This window comes from Lactuca sativa, chromosome 9 (genome assembly GCF_002870075.4).
Source record: "Lactuca sativa cultivar Salinas chromosome 9, Lsat_Salinas_v11, whole genome shotgun sequence".
Lineage (NCBI taxonomy): Eukaryota > Viridiplantae > Streptophyta > Magnoliopsida > Asterales > Asteraceae > Lactuca > Lactuca sativa.
This window is the reverse complement of record NC_056631.2, coordinates 118,665,732-118,688,478: the sequence shown is the minus strand read 5'-3', so window position 1 is coordinate 118,688,478 and position 22,747 is coordinate 118,665,732. Positions and strand designations below refer to the sequence as shown.

Below are 22,747 nucleotides of genomic sequence, written 5' to 3'. Positions count from 1 at the left end.
CGAAGGTTTGTACTTGGCTTATCTCCGTATATCAATAGGGTCTCTCGATTCGGAAAGTTCAGGCGAATGGCTTTCTCGGAGCATAGGATGTCAGCGTAGTGAAGGCTTAGCCAATCCATTCCAACAATGACATCGAAATTTTTGATTGAGACTGGTATAAGGTCGATTAAAAAGGGGTGATCATCTAACGTGAGAGTACAACCTATATAGATTTCATTAGAGCTTTCTGTCTTCCCATTAGCCATTTCTACGACGAATGTTTCTTTTAGTGGTTGAGGGGTTTTTTTTGAGTAAGTGTTTAAAGTTTTGATATATGAAGCTTCTTTCTGCACCACTATCGAATAAGACACAGACATAAGAGTTGTTGAGAAGAAACGTACCCGTGACCACCGTGGGATCGGCTACCGCTTCATTGTGACCGATAGCAAGTAACCTTCCAGTTCCCCCAACATTTGCAGCCTTCGGACAGTTCTTCTTAAAATGGCTCGCTTCACCGCAGCCATAACAAGTTGGGGTCACTCCCGTACCAGGAACTTGTGTGATAGGTTTGGGAGGGGCCTTGCAAAATCGGACAGTATGGCCCTTTCGTCCGCAGTTGGAACACTGCAATTCACGGCAAGGACCGTTGTGGTGAAAAGGGCACTTGGGACACTTAGGCAAGTTTCCACTGTAAGCCTTCGGTGGGGCTGGAGCAGCTGGTGCGGCTGGGGTGGTGGCAGCATGGACCGCCACAATTTGTTGGTCCTTAGAGGCGGTTTGAGTCTTCTTGCCCTTCTTCTTATCCCATCGTTTCCTTTTTCTGTCAGATGATCTGGATGGTGCCGTGGTAGTTGTGGTTGTTGTTGCTGGAGTGGAGGAGATTTCGTGGTTGATCAGACTCTGGGCCAATTCCTTGGCGCTGTCGAACGTGGTAGGGCGTGAAGCCAGAACATTTCCTCGATACGGGGGCACTAAACCCCAGATGTAACGCTCAATCTTCTTGCTTTCAGAGGGGATCATGTTGGGACACATAGCCTCCAAGTCGCAAAACCTGGCCGTATAAGCCGTTATGTCGGTCCCCTTCATCTTGAGGTTCCAGAGTTCTTCCTCAAGCTTCTGAACTTCGCCCCTAGGGCAGTACTCTCCTCTCATAAGATCTTTTAGAGTGTCCCAGCCCATGGCATTGGCTGTGACTAAGGAGAGTGCGTTGACATGGCCGTTCCACCATGACAAGGCCCTGTTAGTAAGGGTAGCGGTAGCGAACTTGATTTTGCTCTCTTCAGGACAAGAGCACATTTCGAATACAACTTCGGTTCTTTCGAACCATTGGGACAGTGCCAGAATTCCTCCGGTACCATCAAAGAAAGCAGGTTTACAATTCATGAAGTCTTTATAAGTGCATCCCTGCACTCGTTGGTGGACTTCACCAAATCTAGAATTTCCACCGCTCGCATCACCCGAGTTCATTTGGGCCATGGCTGCTGTTACAGCCGCAGTCACAGCCGTTTGGAACAACACCGGATTGAACTGTGGAGGAGGAGGTGGTGGAGGAGGGGTTTGAGTTGCGGGTCTTCCTCTGCTGGGACGCTTTCGTGGAGGCATCCTTCACTGGAAGATCATAGAAATGATAGCAATAGTAAGAGCCTATTGCGAATATGAATAGAGTGTTTCGTGGATTAAATCGACATAATCCAAGATCAGGGTAAGAGTTATAGTAATAGAGAAATCATCTGCCAATATATTGGTATTAATGATGCAACACCAGTTCATGAAAATTGACCTAGCAGTAGGTCTTACATCATACCATAGAGAAAATGTTGGCAGTTTAGAGGTTCAACTAGAGTACTTTTAAACTAGGAAAGTTTACAGACAAGAGACCTACGGAACATAGAGATAAAAGGCTAGTCCTTTAAACAAAAGAGTGAGGTAATTAGACGTCTTCTACTGGCGACGATTGCTTGTTGGGCGAATCCTCAGATCCGCTAGTTGGTGCATAACTTCTTGAAGGTGTCGATCGTGAGTCCTTTGGCGTGCTTGGAGTTCCCTAACTTCAGCTCGGGATGCAGCCAGCTGATGCTGCAGAGCCTCGTTGGTCCTCCTTGTCCTGTCCATGGCTTCTTCGAGTTGGCGGATGCGAACCGTGTTGAGGTTTGAGTTGGCATCCACTTCTACAACTCGACCAATAGCAGCTTGACCTTGCTCAACATTCCTGGCAATCCTTCGGATCATAATGGGCAGAACCCGATCCGCTGATCCTCCTTCGCTTATGTTCTAGAAGCTTCGGTCTCCATTGTAAGGCAAGGGCTGATCCTGCTCCTCGCTCCATCGATGCAAGGATATTGCCCACATAGGAGTGGGGCCCTGAAATGCCGGTCGGGGGTTAGGGTTCGGGGCTTTAGGGGGTTGGTTGTTGACTTCTGGCTCGGAGCTCGAGCTATCCGAGAAGCCTTCAGCATGATGATCATCCAAAGGAATAGGATGATCGTCGTCGGACTCCTCTTCGAGCCATCCTCCATTGCCCTAGTTCGGAAAGTACGGATCACCGGGTAGGTGGAAACTAGCCATGCTATCTACGCGAGAAAGGGGGAAAAGAGGATTAACAGACGTACTATTCTAAGATACTTATAGGAGGAATCATTACTAGTTGACCCAATACTTGCATAGTGCATACCGATTACATGTAACCGAAGCAAGATAGTCCTTCGAATAAATCACCCTAACTTCAGACCCCCAATCAAACAGGAACAGGGAATGAAGCAAAGGCTGCAGATTCTGAGTCTATAGCGCCCTAATCACATGTAATCGTGGTGTATCCACTTAGCAACTATTGTCCTACTAGTAACGACCCTTTTCGTTAACACATACGTATAATCTATAGATACAGAATACTCCTATAGTATTCTCATGTTAGCGTTATTGTGGTATTGTTGGTAAGTTTTAGACTTGTTGCAACATCACAACCGAACTTAGGCACATGCTAGTCACTCTCAGGAAAACGTAGTTGATCAGGCTACATCATCCTGAATGTGACTATATGTCTCTAAACCCAATTGCGCTGCCCAACAATCTAAATACTTTCGTTTTGTTCTAGGACGATACTGATTCCTGTGTTTCATAGTGATGCGTGTATATATATACTTAGTTAGATCTTTTAGATACTTAACATTATATATTTTTAGTCAGAGTGTTTTAGTCCCGAAGTGTTTATAGTTCGTATATCTTTCATAGGTTGATATACTTGATTCACTATAAACAATGCTCTGATACCAATCTGTCACACCCCAAAACCGATAACGGCGGAATACGTTTCGGGGTGGATGACGTAGTGAACAGTATCATCACAATTGCATAATAGTAGAAACAAGAAACATACAACCATAGCATTACTTAGTGAATGTAATTACAAGCGTGTTTTGTAATGTTTAACAATCACCCAAAAGTGAATCAAAAATAAGAGATGGGTCTTGTGTGCTCCACCTTCTCCAAAAATGTCGCGTCTGTACCTGTCTATCTTTGACCTGAAGATACAAGTTATTTTGAAAACGAATATCAGCATAAAGCTGGTGAGTTCATAAGAGTTTAGTGTGAGTTTTTGTATACAAAGCATTAGTGCTAAAAATGTATCATTTATGTTCATAAGTAGTAGAAACTTAGAAAATCCCATATTTTCCAGGAAATACATTGTAAGTGACAATCTGTGAAAAGTATGCATTCTTTATTTCTTTGAAACAGTTTATTGTAAAAATACATTGGCAAATCTTCAAATAACAAATGTGATAGGATAAGTTAAGCCCGTGATCAATGATAGAGGTGCGAGCTTCCTTTAGTGATAGATACTTACTTACTTCGGGATGCAGTTTAGCATTTAGTGTAGTATTTTAGAGTAGTTGTAGTGTATTCCTTGTATATTACTAATAGTGAGGATAATAGAGGATCCCATGACCTTCCCAGTCATGCACAGTATAGTGAAGTAGTGGCATCCCTGGGCCTGCACGGCGCGGACTGAGTTTAACAGTTAGCGTCTGCCCCGTATAGATCTATACATGTAGAGTCGTCTCCCTGCTGGAAAACTCCAGGCGTAGTGGATAGCGAATAGAGTATCTCGTAGTGGGTTAGTGTATTATTGTTTGTTTAGTGTTTTCTCTACTTTTATAGTGTAGTAATCTTTTAGTATTGACCATATTGTATTCTCTTACTAGTGTATCGTCTAGTAATAGTGAGTATTATAGTGTAGATAGAAATGACTTTAGCGAGTAGTAGTTGTAGCAACCGTAACTATACCTATTATAGTTATCTTAGTGGGGATGATTCTTGGCATGTTAGTGACTTTAGTATTAAGTGAAAGCAGTAAGATTCGTATCCCACACTGATATACAGATTATATAACTAAGAAATCAACGACAGTCGGACGGATAACTACTACCCTAAGCCCACAATCAAACAAGAACAGGAAATAAGGCGAGATATCGGTCCTAAGTCCTCCAAGTCTTACTTATATAAATATATCAGAGTGGTTACATTTTATGAGTAAATTGATTTAATAAAAGTATTTTTCCAAAAGATCATTTAAAATCTGACTCAATGTTTAAAAGTAGTTTGAAAAGGGTAAAACCCGTTTATAAGGCATAGGGACAAATCACATGTGATTTGAACTAAAGGTAGTGAATCACATGTGATTAATCCTTGTAACGCGGAGTTCGTTCTGTAAAACTTTATATAAACATTTATAAGCAACTTGTATCTCCCCCCCTAAAACATTTAAAACATTTGAAAGGTTCATTAAGGGGTATGAACTCACCTGAAATCGCGGAAATCGGGTGAATCGGGTAAATCGGGTAAAAGTGTCGATTGAGCGTTTGGTACCAAATAACCACTTGAGCACCTTTTAGGACCCTAATGTCATATGAAATATGTATTTTACAAGAAGTTAATCATCTTATGCTTTACATTATAGTATTTGGACATTCTAGCATCGTTTTCGGGGTTTTTAGGCCTAGAGAGGGTTCCCGGGAGTGGTACAAGGCCATGAATGATTTACGGGAGGGTCCATGAGTTCACTCTCTTAGAGTTTATGGCCTAAAGGCCATCCTTTGGGAGTTTACGGCCGTAAGCCCCTTAGGCTTGGCCGTAAACTCTTGTGACCCTCCAAAAGGTGTGTTTAGGGCCTTAGCTCACTTCCTTAATTTAATGGTATGTGTTTTGGACTAAGAGGGAAGGATTAACATCATAATTTGTGAAATTTTTGGGGAGTTTACGGCCAAGACTTGTTCTTGGGCCGTAAACTCCTATAGATCCTTCAAGATGTAGGTTTTACTTGTACAACATGGTCTCATATGCCTTAGATAAATCCTAGAAGGCCCTATAGTGAGTTTGGAACAATTTGGCATGAATTTTTGGGGAGTTTACGGCCCAAGAACATCCTTGGCCGTAAACTCTTCATTTTGTTCCCAAATGTGAAGTTTAATGGTACAACACACTTCCAAAGGCCTTAGATAAATTCCTTTCATGCATTAGGGTAGTTTAGGGACTTGTTTGACACAAAAGTTTGGGTGTTTACGGCCCAAGCTTAGCCTTGGCCGTAAACTCCTCTTTTTGTGTTCAAATGATGTTGTTTAATGCCTTTAATCCTTCCTTGTTGTCAAGTCTAAATTACCAAACACCCTAGAAGAGTTTTTGGAGCTTTAAACATGGATTTGTGGGGTGTTTGAGGTGTTTACGGCCTAAGCACAAGCTTGGGCCGTAAACTCCTTTTTAAGCATCAATTTCTTGTGTTTTAATGTCCAAACTCTTCTAGTTATAAGCCTTAATTAGTATACTAACTTACAAGAAGGAAAAACTTGGTCTTTGGCATGATTTTGGGGGTTTACGGCCTAAGGAGCTTCTTAGGCCGTAAACTCCTTTATGGTCCTTGATTTCCATGATTTTGGCCCCTAAATTCAATGAAACATTACTAGATTAAGATAGAGGATGAGTACTTACGTTTGGAAGTCGGAAATTAGCGGAATCGGGGTCGATTTCGAGTCTAGAGAGAGAAAGTAGAGAGAGAGAGTGGGTGTGTGGTGAAAGAGTATTCAAATGTTGTGCACACCCATTTCATATGCATCAGGTTTCGCACCCGATAAACGGCTACCCGATGTTTAAAGTTAACTGGGTTAAAACTTTTTACCCGGGTGAAGTGGTTGAAAATGTAAAACAACTCTATTAGGTTAAACGGGGTTAACACATACGAGTTATATTTCCCATGATAATATCAAGCCATGCATAAATTTAGATATTCGGATATTGACGATTCCAAATGTTACATGAAACAACGTATAGTGACACGTTCTGTTATTGAAAACGGGATTTGTAACGGGAATAGATTTGGGGTTGTCACAATCTAACACAACGTAAAAGGGACTTTCAATGGCTTGTATACTACTGGTCCCCAAGGGTCCTTTGGTATTGCTAGTAAAGTCGACATTTCATGCGAGGCGGGTCTGGGACCCCTCGTACATTTTTTATCCCCAACCGGTTAATGGAGTCATCGAGGCCTTCGTGTCCTCTTTCTCTTCGGATGTGGGACTACACGTAGTCAGGGTGGTTGGATAACGTGATTAGTACGGACGACGCCTATGGGATCGTTAGTATAGCTATAAACTGGTCGTTTGTGTAATGTGTGTTTGTAGCAATTAATCATGCTCAAAAATAACCCAACGTCGCCTGGGACTGACACTACACGCTTTGCAATGGTTTCAATGTAACTTCATGGAATTCAAAGAATTAGGAAAACATCGGGTTTTCCTAGGGTTTTTCAATACATACAGATTCGAAATGCATACAACTTTAATGAACAATTTTTACAAGTATAGAAACAAACAAGCATACCTATGGATCTTCACAAACGTTTTCAAAAGCTTTCTTTTCAGAAAATATCGGATTTTCTGGTGGTTTTCAAACGATACGAAACATGGTTTTTCAAATACCGCTTATGAACTCACCAACATTTCACATGTTGACGTTTTTCAAAATACTTGTATTCTCAGGTAACCAATGAATTCAAGGAAAATGTACTCAGTGATGGCTTGCAGTTTAGTTATTAACGAACTGAACAATTTATTTTTGGGAATGTAATGTTTAAACAATGTACTTCATGTAAACTTTATTGGTTGTATTATATTAATGCATGGTGACGAATGTTGTTACGTTTCATATATATTCAATGTTATGGTATTCAATTGAGTCACGACAACTCCCGAACGTTTCCGCCGCCTGGTTTGGGGGTGTGACAAACAAGTAGCAGAACAAGCTATATGAGTCGAAGTTTATGCATTCCTTTTACCTTCGGGATAAAAGCGATATCTGTGGGCCCCTCGATGATTTAGCGATGACACATGTGAGTGCTTGGCCAAGCCAGGACTGATTTGATTTGTTCAATTAGTCAGTCATCATAAATCGAAAATCGGGAAACAACAAATGGACAGAGAGAATGATTATAATCCATGTCTCAGTCCGTATGATATCTAGAATGGAGGAATATATGATCCCTTATCTAATGGACAAGTCATTGACAAGGTCAGAGTTCGACAGTGGCTTTAAGAGCTACGATTTCCAATTAGGTTTTGAAGTCATACTCAACAATAGTTTTAGACTTATCCATGTCGGAGACTGTTGGATTAATGTCTAAGTCCATAACTATATTTGGTATGTACTTGACCCGACCCGGCATGGTCCATTTGGGTTGCACTTCACCAACGCAATTTATATGGATAGTCTTTTGAGAATAGTATATTTATGATTTATATTAATATATTATAAGTTCTAATATATTAATATGGAATCATATTATTTAATTAGTATCGATCAAGAATTAATTAAGTGATCAAAAGGAACTAATTAAATATGGACTCTTATATATATATATATATATATATATATATATATATATATATATATATATATATATATATATGGAATGGGCCAAGTTCATTTAGGTTGGACTAAGCTTTTATGGATAGTCCATGGAGCTTTTAACCCATGGATCCTATGTAAATGAAAGGTCATGGGTATTAGGGTTTACATGGATGTAACCCTAATCCTCCATAATATATAAAGGGGTCCTTGGCTCACAAAATTGGCACAAGTGTGTGAAAATAAGAGTGGGCCAATTTTAGTGTGCATACATATTCTCTCAAGTTCTTCCAAGGTGTTTTGGTGATTTGTGATTTCATTTGAGGCTTCCACACTATTGGGGCTAAGCTCTTAAAGCTTGAAGACATCAAGCTACATCAAAAGGTATGTCAACTAACTAGAACTTTGTAGTATAGGTGCTTCATAATATCCTAGTTAGGATGAAACCTTGGAATAGTTAATATATGCATGTATAATAGAGAAAACATAGATCCAAGGTTTATAGGGTTGCATGTACACCATAGGAGTGTTAGAATGCTAAAAACCCAACAAACATAACATAACATGTACGGGTATATGGGGGAGAACTTACTTGAGCTCGGCTAATTGTACGCATCACACTCCTTGTTGTTTATTAAAACTCTTTATTTTAATTTTTAGAAAATTAATTTCTTGTAAAAATATTTCAAACCCTAGACTAGAGTCTAGAAACACCTGAGAGTGTGTCCGAATCCCTCAAACCAGGGCTCTGATACCAACTTGTAACTTCCCAAAATTCAAGACCAAAAATTTCATTTTAATTAAGTTATTATAAAACCAACAATATAAGAAGCATCCATAATAACATCCCAAGTCTATACCAAAGTGTCAATAATTAAAACATGTTATCATAGAATAATATCAGAGTGTAATCCCAAAGATCTCATGTGTGTAAAAACATAGTGTGATGCGTTGCGATCAAGCCGACTCCTTTCCTTTGAAAACATAGTACCTGAAACGAAAACTGTAAACCGTAAGCACGAAGCTTAGTGAGTTCCTCCATCATACCACATAATCACATACTACCAGGCATGTCTGGGTGCCCAACGTATCCTGTCAAGCATAAATGGGTGCTCGACCTACCCTGCAAGGCATATCTGGGTGCCCGACCTACCCTATCAAGCATATCTGGGTGCTTGACCTACCCTGCCAGGCATATCTGGGTGCCCGACCAACCCTCCGGTTTATTTCAACCGGTTACGGGGACTATTTCACCCCTATCCCTACCACATAATAACATAACATAAACATACAGTCAGACATATATATGGGTGCCCGACCTACCCTCTAGTTTATTTCAACCGGTTATGGGGACTATTTCACCCCTACCACTACCACATAATAACATAGCATCCTAGCACATAAAACATATCAGATAGTGGCAAACCAGAAAATTATCACAAAGATAATCATCTCAAATATAATCACCTACTGGTGGGCCGACATTGGTGCCTTAGACCCACCTATACTGGAAGGTAACTCACCTCACACCGCTGAAGTCCCGCGGACAAATCCCCCAGCTGCTGGATGACAGATTCCCGAATTTCCAAAAACAAAACAACACCCAATTAATACTTGGGTTCCAACACATAACCATAAGTCCATGCTTGGGGTAAAAGACTACTTTACCCCCATCTTAGCTTAATTCAAACTTAAGGCCCAATCCAAAGGTCCAAAGGTTAAACTATGAACCAAAGCCCAACATATGGCCAAATTTTCCAAATTAGGCCCAAACCTTTACATGGTCTTACCCTAAGGCCCAACCATTTAGTCCGGTCCAACCATTTGGCATTCCAATGGTCCAACCTCTCATAATCCTCAAAGCCCAGTTATGGCCCATCTATGGCCTAATTTTCCAAATTAGGCCCAAACCCCTCACATAGGCCTTACCCTAAAGCCCATTTAAATATTCTAGTCCATATGATTATTCTTGGATGGCCCATCAATAGCCCAATCAGCAAAGCCCAATAAAAAGGTCCAAATTAAGGCCCAAACAAGATTAGGGTTTTCGCATAAAATGACGACTAGGGTTAAGTGTTTATTACTTAACCCATTAAGGACTTAATCCATTAATTCCATCAATCTACTAGGTCAATCATATAGTGTGGCGGGGCTTAATACATAATCCCAATCCGGTTGTCCAAGATGTGGGTCCCGACACTCCAAAAGCCATATATCCAAAATTAAGGTTTTTTAAACCCTAATTAGGGTTTCCAACCCAATCACAACCCAATTAGGCCCAAAAGCTAAGTCTTTAGATCAATTAGGGTTTCATTAGATCAACTAGGGTTTCATTAGGTTAACTAGGGTTAAACAAGTCGGGCACCACCCACTACCACCTCGGGTAATGGTGGTCAACGACGGCTCACGGCGGCGGTCACCAACGCACGATGATGGTTATGGTTCTAGTCCAATTATGTACAAGCATCACAAAAGCAACCTAAACACAAGCAAAAGCACACCGCTACCCAACACGGTGGCCGGTGGAGGCGGAAGGCGGCAGCCACCACCTCACGGTGGTGGTTATAAGTTTTCTTTTGATGATTCCATCGCCAATTACAATAGTACAAAATAATATCCCAAAAATAACACACCCAAATAAAAACACACACACATACACAACCACTTTGTGACGACAGGCGGCGGTAGAGAGTGGCAGCCACCACCTCACGGTGGTGGTGGTGGCTTTCTTGTGAAGTCCGGCTAAGCGACACATGCCTACAAACTGGAACACGCACACAATGCATGTCTTTTGCTCGGAATGAACACAACCACCCACCTCACGGTGACATATGGCGGCAACAACAGCGGCATCACCGACGGCAGCCACCATGGTTGGTCGCCATGGTGGTTCTTCTTGGTCACCGGCCAACAAACACATGCATCTACAACTTGTAATCAGCACCACCATCATGAACACATAATGTAACCAAAACACGCACCCCTTTATGCCGACTGAGCTCTCCACGAAATACTGACGACAACCAAAAACTCCGTAGGAGGCCACCGTAGGGAAATGACGGCAGTGTCGGACGCCAGCAGCCACAATCAGAGAAGAAACGGGAGAAGAATAAGCTATACGCAACATTCGGCGATGGACGTGCCTTCTATCGGTAGCAACCACAGCGACATGGCGGCTATGACTCGTCCCTCTTCACGTCCGAGTGAACGATGTTGACCGCCGGTCTTCGTCCTCAGCCACATCAGAAACGGTGATAGCAGCACTTGGCTCGGTGGCTTGCGACCTCAACACGGTGATGGCGTCGGGAATAGAAGAAGGGAAATGGTGGATGTTGTATTCCTTTAGGGTTAGGGTTCCCGGTAAGGTGATGGGTTTATATACCCGGTCCCTTTAAACTTATTTCCATAATGACGAAAATAGTCCCTCCTTTCCTTTTTCTTTCAAACTAGGTTTATGGTTTACTTTTTTAACCCCATCCATCCAAAAACCCTTCAACGAAGTCCCAATAATTACCATGCAGCCCCTCCCTCTACAAATTATTTTCAACTAAAGTCCAGAATTTACTCTTTAGCCCCTGCTTCCATAAATCCTTTCATATTAAGTCCAAATGATACCAAACACCCCACTAAAATTATGGATTTTAGGGCTACTATTCATATTAATTTTATCTATTTATTTATTTAATAAACGGGATGTTACAAATGAGAAAATGTTATAGATCCTTAAGTTCCATGTGCCTATAAATTGTTTGTATGAAATTTCGATGTGTAAATATGTTTTATCTAACCTAGAAAATACATCATCAAGAACCATAATAGTATTGCTTAACAACATCAAGAATTGTTTATCATCAAAGAAAAGGCATTTGTTCAAAGAACTAGTTCGAAAAATGGATGAAGAATAAGAAGAACTTGTTAAATCCATTGAGAAGAATGTTTAGATGATCTAAACACTCCTCTGAAATTAGTTGTTGGTCCCAAATCAACATATTCAACAAGTAAAACACATAAATGCAAACAAGAATGTGGAAACCAAACTATATTGATTAGAATAGTTTCAATAACCAATAAATAATAAGAGAATAGACTCTAATTACGTATACAAGCTTGATCGATGACCATTTACACAATAGGGTATATATATATATATATATATATATATATATATATATATATATATATATATATATATATAAGAATAAAGTTCGATTTTAACATACAAGCAAAAAAATAAGGAAAAGAAATCCTATATTAAAAGGGAGTATTGTGTTATATCGAAAGCTCGATCTTCATTACTATCCTTAACTCATAAGGAAGTTATCTTCAATATTCAGAGCTTCATCTAGTTCAGAATCTTCATGAAGATTCCAAATGTCATCAGCGGAATGCAACCCCTGATAACTATCTGTCACAACAACAACTGACACATAATATTTTACTTAACAAATCACAAGGTTCCTAACAATTAATCATAATGCCAATTCGATCCCCAGACTTAAATTATAGTATGATGGATCTGACATTTATCTATTACGACTAAATATGAGTGGTTCTAATTTTTTTTTTCCATAAGGTGTTAAATTGATTTATTAATTACATAAATATGAGATAAACATATTAGGGGTGGGGGAGGGAGTCTCTAAGCTCATCTCCTTCGAATTAAACCTTCCCTATATAAAAACCATAAGATTGTATGCAAAATCCATCAATCAGATTTAATCATCAAAGACAACATTTTGGAAAGTTTAGTAGGATCAAAATGACATCACCTTCAACTCCACTAATATTATGTTTTCATTCAAGTAAGTATTTTTCTTCTTTGATTTAATGTTTATCAAGTAATTGAGAAATTGATCTTGGTTTAAGGGCGTGTTCGACACATAGCTTTTAGGAGCTTCTGGCTTCTAGTTTTTAAGAAAAAACCTCGTTCGGCAACGGGAGCATTTAGCTTTTAGCCTAAACAAAAAACTTTAAAATCAAAAGCTACATGAAGTAGCTTTCAACAAAACGCTCCAAAATCAAAAGCTATCCGCTACCCGTTAACCGCTACCTGCTAGTTTTTGCCGAACACGCCCTAAATCAACAACACCTTCCCAAATACAAATACTAGAGCATGTTTTCATTGAAATGCTATCAACCGCACTTGGACCAACACAAAATATTATGAAGATGTTATTGTTCAAAAGCACAGAAGAACTTATGACATATGTGGGGATGAAATATGTTCAAGATAGATTTGACATTATAATTGTCAAATCAAGAAAAGACATGTTTAAGGTTATATGTCTCATGTAAAAATGTACATGGAGGATTCGTGCAATATTAACTAAAGATGTTAAATTTTTCCAAGCTAGATTACTTGAGGAGAAACACACATGTATAAAAAAAATGCATCCCAACTATAACTAGCGGTCAAAAAATTGTTGGCCCAGATATTAAAGGAGGCAATTGGTGATAATAATTAGAGGTTTTACAGTTGGAATGATATACATCGTGATATCAATTCTCGATAAAAAATATACATTTCTTACTCTCAAGCTTAGTACGCGAAGTAACATTGCTTGAAACTTTTGTGGGAAACATCAGAGAAGTCATATCTGTAACTTCCCATATATTTTCATCATTTGAAGATAGGGAATGAATACATCATAACACACATCAAGACATATGATTAAAGTTTGTTTAAGCCCTTCTTTGCCTTCATTTAGTGTGCGGTAAGATTCAATTTTATAAGACAATATGGGGCGCCTTGTACTGTATACCTCGGTAAAGTACGGTATGTGGGAAACAGCATACCGACCCAAAAATGAAAAGTGTGGTATTCTTGTGGCACGTCACATTTTCGCTGCAACCTTTTTAGTCTTTTGACCTTTGGAATCAAGCCGTTGGTTTTTATTTTTATTTTTACGTTTCAAATTTCTGATAAATTAACATTCATTTCTCATTTTAAAATCACCAAAAGCACAAAACACTCTCTATACTTTACAATTTTTTATTTCAAAATGTCTTCTTCTTCGTCCATTTCGTCCGATACGTTGGCGTTGCTGGAAGCGGGGTTTATCGGAGACGTCATATGCACAACACTTGCTTATTTGCAAGAAAATGAAGACGAAAGTCCACGCTCAAAATCAAGAAATCCTCATTTACGGAGAAATAGTGAAGTCAAGCACAACCAACTTGTGAAGGATTACATTGCCAATGATGATGTGTACATGGAAAAATTCAGGCATCGGTTCCGGATGTGTGTGGTATTATTTTTACGCATTGTTGATGATATACAAAATCGATTTCCATATTGTCGGCAGCTGGTTGATGGAAAATGTAAGAAAGTTTTCTCCACAATTCAAAAATGTACAACTGTAAATTGTCAACTAGCATTCAGCATTGGACCAAACTCATGGGATGAGTATTTCAGGATATTAGAGAGAACGACGTGGGATTGTGTATACAAGTTTGTTAAAGTTGTGATTATCCTCTATCGCGACCGCTATTTACGCAAGCCTACAACTAACGACATCCAACAACTATATGCAACACATGAAAACAAACACGAGTCCGTGTAATGCTTGCTAGTATTGATTGTATGCATTGGGTGTGGTCATTGTGTCCTAGTGTGTGGCACGGTCAATTTATGCGAGGTTATCAAAAGTAACAGACAATAAGTTTAGAAGCAATGACATCGTATGACCTTTGGATACGACATGCATTTTTTGGTCCATCCGGTGCCAACAACTACCTCAATGTTCAAGAAATTTTGCCGAAATTCCACGACATCTACCTTGGAAAATTACATGATGTGTCGTTTTAAGCAAATAAATGAGACGTCATACAAGCGTGGGTATTACCTTACTGATGTAATATATTCTAAGTTAGCAGTATATGTGAAATCATTCACATGTCTAAATGATGACAAACGATTAAAGTTTAAGGCGGCATAAGAATCTGCTAGGAAGGATAAACGTTGACAGATACCCGTAGTACCGACACGATCTATTAAGCTCAGACAAATAAGTTGTCTGATGTGTGTATGTATCATATTTCATAATATGGTTTTAGAAGATGAGGGAAGGCGATTTGCCGCTTCAGTGAGAATGATAATTTACCAAATATCAAAGGATTTGACATTGGTTCGGAGGCGTACATGGCGAACATATGAGAAGTATATGATCTGGTTGAACACCACAACCTTCGTGCTAATTTGGTGGAACACATCATCAATGCTAGAACGAATCCCATTGTCGACGATTTTGTTGAAGCAGACTTGTTCGATGATACAGATGACGAATCGAAAATGTTTGAAGGAGATTCGGACGAGAATTTTGATGACGTGTCGAGTGACGATGATTAGACGTCACATATTAACGATTATGATGTATTTTGTTTAATTAATGAAGTAATTTCCTTTTATTATTTTTAATTAATTACATTTTATTCAATTAAAAAATATGTTAAAATGTTGTATGTCATCGATCGATTATTTGGAGTAAGGGAAAACATGACATTCAAAGGTACGATATGTATAATATAGCACCTACCAGCCTAATGATATATACTTATTAAATTAAGAATTTTGTAATTGGTATGACATTTAAAGGTATGGTATGTATAATATAGCACCTACCAGCCTAATGATATATACTTATCAAATTAAGAATTTTGTAATTGGTATTGTTTATACACACATACATTTTTCATATGATTATGACGAGTGCGGGGATGCATGTACATAGTTTTTTTTATTTTTTATTTTTTTTTATTTTTTTTTATTTTGTCCAAACTGAACGGGGCGGTTAATGATCAGAAGACTTGGTCATCATATCTGATAAGCTACATCCAGTTGAACATGTTATTTCCCTAACGTACCATGAAGTTTTCCGAAGCAACAATACTTGTTACATACATTTTTTATAATCTTTAATTCATTTTCCATAAAAGTCTTTAATTCATTTCCAAAGAGAAGGTTGATATGATATTTGGTCTTTTTTTTTTTTTTTTTTTTTTTTTTTTTTTTTTTTAATAAATCAATTATGTTGTAGCTTAATAATGAATTGATCGTGAAATAATGATTTTTTTAACTCCCAAATAATTAACTAATCAAAATCAAAATCAATTTTCACAAACACTTTTATATAGGGTTGTAAACGAACCGAACGTTCGACGAACCGTTCTTTAGCCGTTCGACAGGATGTCCGTTTATGTTCATTTATTTAAGAAATAAATGGATATGAATACAAATTTCTGTTCATTTAGTTAAACGAATGAACATGACCAATGATTTTGTTCGTTCATTTATGTTCGTAAACGTTTTTTATTTTCTTTGTTTACATTCGTTCGCTTAAGTTTATTAATGTTAATATATGTTCAAGTGTTTCTTTATTATTACATTACTATTTTATGTGTTCGTTTATATTCATATATGTTCAATTGTGTTTGTTTATCTTTGTTCGTTTACATTCATTTATCATGTTCATGAATATAAGCAAACAGACATGAACAATGTAATTTGTTAAATAAACGAACATGAACAAAAAAAAACTCATTGTTTTATATATTCGTGTTCATCCGTTTGTTCAACTAACTTAATGAACGAACATGAACAAGCCCTATTTCCAAATACAAAAGTTTAAGCGCTTTATTTATGAAAACACAAACTTTTACCAATTTATTAGATAAAATGGTTCTTGACAAAAATTATACAACAATCTTATTAAAAAAAATCACCAAATTAGTCATCAATACAATAGTAAGAACTCATTTTTTTTTTGTATAAATTAGTGAATATTCCATTAAAAAATCAAAAAAAATATTATATATCTATGGATAGAAAATCTATTTTAATATGTAAATGGTAATAGACAAATGTAATGATATAAATAAACAGTTTACCCTAAGTACAAATGTGGATACAGTCTTACATAATATGGGCTGGTTAGAAAGTACCAAAAACGGATGATTTTTATAACTTCCGCACATGGTTGGAATGAATGAAAATACCAAAAATCTAGATGGGCCACATTTAAATTATTAGGGAGCAAAGGGAAAAGCGCCAAATAATTATTTTCAGTTTGGGACCCAGAAGCTCACGAGTTATCTACTACAGTTTCATACAAATTGTTTGGCATGTGAAGTTTGGACTTCGGAGAATAATCATGTCCTTTCCTATCCCTTTGCATTATTGTTTTATCATATACTATTTGGTTTCTATCCTGAAAATCGGACCACCCAACTCACATTTTAGAATCCGAGTTGGATTTTCATTTGGTTTCGGTTTGATCGGAAATCGTATTCGAAATTTTGGCTTCGATAATTAAACAAACACATACACATGCCAAACAATTTGTATGAAACCGAGTTAGATTTTCACCTGTGTATGTGTTTGTTTAATTATTGAAACCAAATGAAAATCCAATTTGTATGAAACACATATACATGTGAAAATCCAACTCGGATCTTAGTGTACATCTTAAAATCACGTGGCTAATAGGGGCAACCGTCAACCCATAATTTTTATTGACTATGTAATCTTAGTATATGATCATTAGTTTATTCTTAAGATAAAAAATTAAGATAAATTATAGGAGTGAGAAGGATCATAATTCAAAAACTCAAATTTGATATGTTATTAGAAGTAAGAAGAAGCAAATATGAAAGACCCAAAGGAGTTATACCTTTGGTTTAAGTGATGATGAACAAATCTTTAATTTGTCTAGAGTTTTCCTTTTAAATCGAGCCTCAGATCTCCAAAATCGCACTCCCTTGGAACATAACCCTCAAGTGCTAAAAAAGATCAAGTTTAGCTCTTAAAATTTGATTTTTTTTTTTTTTTTTTTTTTTTTTTTTTTTTTTTTTTTTAAATTTAGATGCGACTTCGCTCAGCGTACATCTTAAAATCCCGTCGCGGTTTCGCATTCTCGCATAGATTTTGCTTCAGCTTCAGACAACCATAACTTATTCATACAAACTCGGATTTTGATGATCTTTATATCTACACGTTCATGATCGAGTGAACTACAACTTTCTTTTAAATTATGTCTTCCAAAAAAGACTATACTCTTACTTATAATCCCGAAAACAAGAGGGTATACATTATGTGTTCTTAAGCCTATACATCAATACATCTTACATTCATCATTCTGTAAACCCTTCAATCAACCAATAAAATGTATTACACCATTCATAATATATATAAGAAACTAGTAGTACATGATCTCTCTCTCTCTCTCTCTCTCTCTCTCTCTCTCTTTCTCTCTCTCTCTCTCTCTCTCTCTCTCCTTTAAAATATCACATCCACAAAATCATTTTAGGACATGTACAACATGCATGCTTAAATTCCTCATCAAGTTCGCAAGTTATGATCATTCCTCTAAATCTTTCGTAACATATTACATAAAATATTTCAAAACATTCTGGCGCTCACATGAACACTTGATATGATACATAATATCTGCTACTTTTCTCGATTTTCATAATAATTTGAAACACCATTTAGCCCCCCCCCCCCCCCCCCCCCCCTCTTTTAAGTAGATAATACATTTTCCATTTCCATCTTCAACCAAGAATTCTTCCATTCGAGCAAACACAACTCAAACAAATCGTCACTTTCGGCTTTATGTCTTCGCTGTCATGTTGGTTTAATGATACAAAATTTTGAAATCATTATCTTTCAACTATTCATTCACCACGTACAAATAATGTTTCCAGTTTATTGCAAACACCACTATATTCACCTCTAAATCATAAATCAGATAAGCTACATCTACCGCTTACAATTATCCAATTACACACACAATTACTCATATCCTTTGTTCTAACACATACTCATGACAATTCGTAAATTGTCATTATAAGTAATAAGATCACATCCTCTATAAAACACTAACACCAAATCTTTACACAAAGCTTAGATAAAGTGTAAAAAAAACTACATATTATACCTCAACTATTTATAGTCTTCAACCGTCTCATCAACTTAATCCACATTAAAACTATATCAAGAAATTTTTTCTACCAATGCTAATAACAACCATTTATCTGTGAAAATCGTGAATCTCGGAAGATTTATCGGTTGTTTTCAATGCTTCATTGTTTTAATCCTCTCATAATCAACTTTAACACTCCAACTGCTAATATGTGTTTGAGAAACTAAACTTCTCTATCGTTCAAATTTAGAGAACTCTACATATAATCTCTTTTCTCAATGAGTTCTAAGGTTTATCACAACGAATTAGATACTCATTTAATGCAATTAGCCAATCCACAAACAACAAAATATTCTTCATCCAAACAACATCCTTAACATTCAAAAAGCCAATAACGGTTCGCATTCTAAAATATCGACTTCTAGTACCCCAACTCTTAATTTAATTATAATAGGAACAACATCCTTAAAAAAATTAGATAAATTCTCGATTCTCAACAAGAATATCGAATCTATGATAATATCTTACTCGATTTTGTAATAAGTATACACACACATAGTAACTCATCTGTCTTTCCTGTGACAATATGCACTTATCCCCAAAAAATGACTAAGTTGGTAAATTTTAATTCATCCATCTTTGCCACAGTATGGCTATCTCCGCTATTTTTGACGTCATCAATCAAAAAGGCATATACACAGCAACATTAACTTTAAGAGTTAGTTAAATAATAAGTTCACTTTGTCATTTGGGTAATAATCCATAGGGTTAATCCAAAAATATAGTAGTACTTTTTAAGCCCACTTTCCTAATTTTAGTTGTGCTACATACAAAAACATGTAATACTATATCTTCTTTACTATCATTGTCTTACACTGTAGCTATATACACTTTCTTATGTAACATCATTTACCTTGAAATGCTAATCGAGATTTATTTAACGCTTTAATTTCTATGTCTTTTATAATAATTCATTTGGGCATCACTTGCAACAAGCCCATATGTACTCATTACTACACCTTGTTCATTGGCGGTGATCAGTACTAAATCGTTTAGAAATAACGATCCTGTCAATTTATAATTGACACATTTGCTTTTAGTTGTCATCTATACTATCATTCTCGTAAATCAACTATTCCACGATGCTCTTGTTCAACATGCTTAAAAGAGTGATCAGTTGAACAACATGTGAGGTAAATTCTATTTCTACTTCGAGCTTCTCATGTGCCTCACCAACCACTCACTATCTCCTTCAAGTTCGTACTCACTTACTAGCAGTTTCAACTTTACTATCCCATAAAAATTTTTTCAATGATTTTCGGCCTGGAAATCATTTAACTTGATTAAGAATTTAACAATCATCATTCGATGGATTCTTAGCCAATTTTTCCTTTTCCGCATAACAGATAAGTCGACATAAAGTTTCTATTTTTTTCACTGATTTTGTTAATGCGCCACGAACCCACATCGATTGCATTTTGCAACAAACTTTTCTTGACACTTGCTTCCTAATATTGCCATATTTATACATATATTTAAGCATTACTTCACTACATTTTAAGCTATATTTTGGTAAAATGCAAAGATATTTGGTATTTATCAAGTTAGGTTGTATTTTGTAACCAAAAAAAGGACATTCTGGAAGAAAAAGGACTGAAAACGAAAAAAGTTGGATACTTGAAGGACTGGAGCTGAAGCTTGGAGCTTAAAGGAGAAAATCATGCAAAAATAACTCCCATGGATGTGGCATTATGAAGACCACGACGTGGCATCAAGAAGGATCTCAATTCTATACCTAAGAGTAAAGCTCACGAGGCGAGACATTATTATTCACGTCGTGACAAGTGTCCCAAAAGATTCCCACACAAGAGAATCAAGTTTCCTTGTCGAATATAGATAACTACTAAGTTCATGTCGTGACACCCTATTGGTCACGATGTGAGGTCTAGAATTAAGGAAACTATAAATATTGATTGTTACATCGACTTAAAAATGATCAGAGAGAGAATTCTTAGATTTTAGATGACTTTTGGAACGGAAAAGCTAAGAAAATCAACCATTGTATGGAGAAGAAGATTAGAGATTAAGAGTTTGAAGATTGTAGCAAGAACTCACACAATACATTCAGTTTTCATTAGATTGATCATGTCTAGTTTAAATTCTTATGTTTTTATTTGTTTATTTTCTACAATGATGAGCTAAATCATTAGGCTTTTGTGTAGACTATATGAACCCTAAAAACTATGTGTTAGTTTCTCTTTTCATGGATTCTATGAAGTTAGTTTATCTTGTGTTTGATTTATCAATACCTAGCATGTTAAAAGTTTGAATCTTTTTTTCTTATATTCAAGCTATGTGTAGTTGAATGATCACTTTAATTGCATGAACTTGTCAACGCAGTTGTTTATAATCATTAAATTGCTAGACCTATGATTAGCCAAATCCTAGAATAGGTAAGAAAGGTAACAACTTTAAATGTGTTAGAGAACATAATTTGATGATAATTGGGATTGGTTATTTGTCTTGATCATAGATAATTGATCGTAGATATATCTTACATATCCTAATAACCTTAAATAATCAGTTTTATGTCCACTTTTGTATGATCATTTCATAGTAGTTCATGAATTGGTGAAAACATTAGGAGATTAGATCAAGATTCTTAATTATATTTACAATGGTAACCAACTTAATTAATCCATGTATTGACATTCACTATAGGAAAAAAGGGGATTCAAAGCTAAACAAAAGTGTCTTCATAATCTTGATTACAGTTGTCTTTAGTAATTGCTTGCTTAGTTTTTAGTTAATTTAATAGTTAAGTTAATCTGAATTTGCAAAATTAGATAAAACCCCAATTTGGTTATTGTTTTTAGATTAATGTTTAGTAGTTATTTTATTAGCTAAATATTTTTCAGTGAGTTCGATACCTGGCTTACTTTTTATATTATAAACTAATTTTCTATATTATAAACGAACTAGGTAGGTATATCTGTGCACATCACTTCCTATCATGAAGTTTTATCACAAGTAACCTATGTTAATCTACTTCTGATACATGTCTTGTTACCTATGTTTGTGTTGGGACCTCCCAGAAATATGTTGTTGTCATTATTCGATATATGTAACTCAAATTCACATCTCGAATCTAGAATGCGACCCATATACACATGCATCGTCACTACGGGAAGCGTCGTGACTTCCTATCCGTCGCGTCACATTTTCTGCAATGTACCACTTAACCTTTTATTCCTTATTTTCCTTTCTTAAACCATCCATCCATACTTTCAAATTCATTTTCCATCTATTTTTCTATATTCATATTGTTATCGGTATTACTATTTGTACCTTACCTTCAACTATACAAGGCTAAACACATTAAGTTTTTGCATAAATTTCATATGATTTACATATTAGGTGATTTGCAATATTATACATCAATCATGTGATTATTAAAAAATATATATATCATTCTTCCAAGTCAATTTTAAGATCATATTAACTTCTACCAATATAAATTTGCAAGACAAATCATCAAGATTTAGAAATTTATGACATTTCTACAAATAACCAAAATACCATTTTCCGCTCAACATAGCATTTTACATAATAAATAATCTAGTGATGAGTGACCATAATATTCTGCAAAAGATTAAATATGTTTACTTCCCTAAATGGATCTAAACATATAACAATTTAACAACTATTTCTTCTTAATTTATGCAGTGTATTCAATTACACGTATAATTATTGATTTCAATAAGCTACTCCACATAGTTAAAATTTCATCTTTAAAACACAATTTGTAGGAAATTAAATTACAATTGTCAAAACATTCACTTTCTATGATTACGATTTAACCAAATTGCGTCTGAAAATTATAGTCAACTCATATCTTCTTCTTACTCTCTGGTTTAAGTTTACACATCTACTACAAGATGCCTAATTCACTTAAATCA

The 22,747-nt window shown here is 36.4% G+C and overlaps 1 protein-coding gene across 1 annotated transcript; it reads left to right on the top strand.

Annotated features, from left to right (window-relative positions):
* Nucleotides 1-13,871: 13,871 nt before the first annotated feature.
* Nucleotides 13,872-14,432, top strand: LOC111896780 (uncharacterized). The gene has a single exon (XM_023892764.1). The coding sequence runs from the start codon at nt 13,872-13,874 to the stop codon at nt 14,430-14,432; it is 561 nt and encodes a 186-aa protein (XP_023748532.1).
* The last annotated feature ends 8,315 nt before the right edge of the window (nt 14,433-22,747 follow it).

Coding starts and splice junctions, on each gene's coding strand:
- LOC111896780 (XM_023892764.1), top strand. CDS start 13,872: ATGTCTTCTTCTTCGTCCATTTCGTCCGATACGTTGGCGTTGCTGGAA.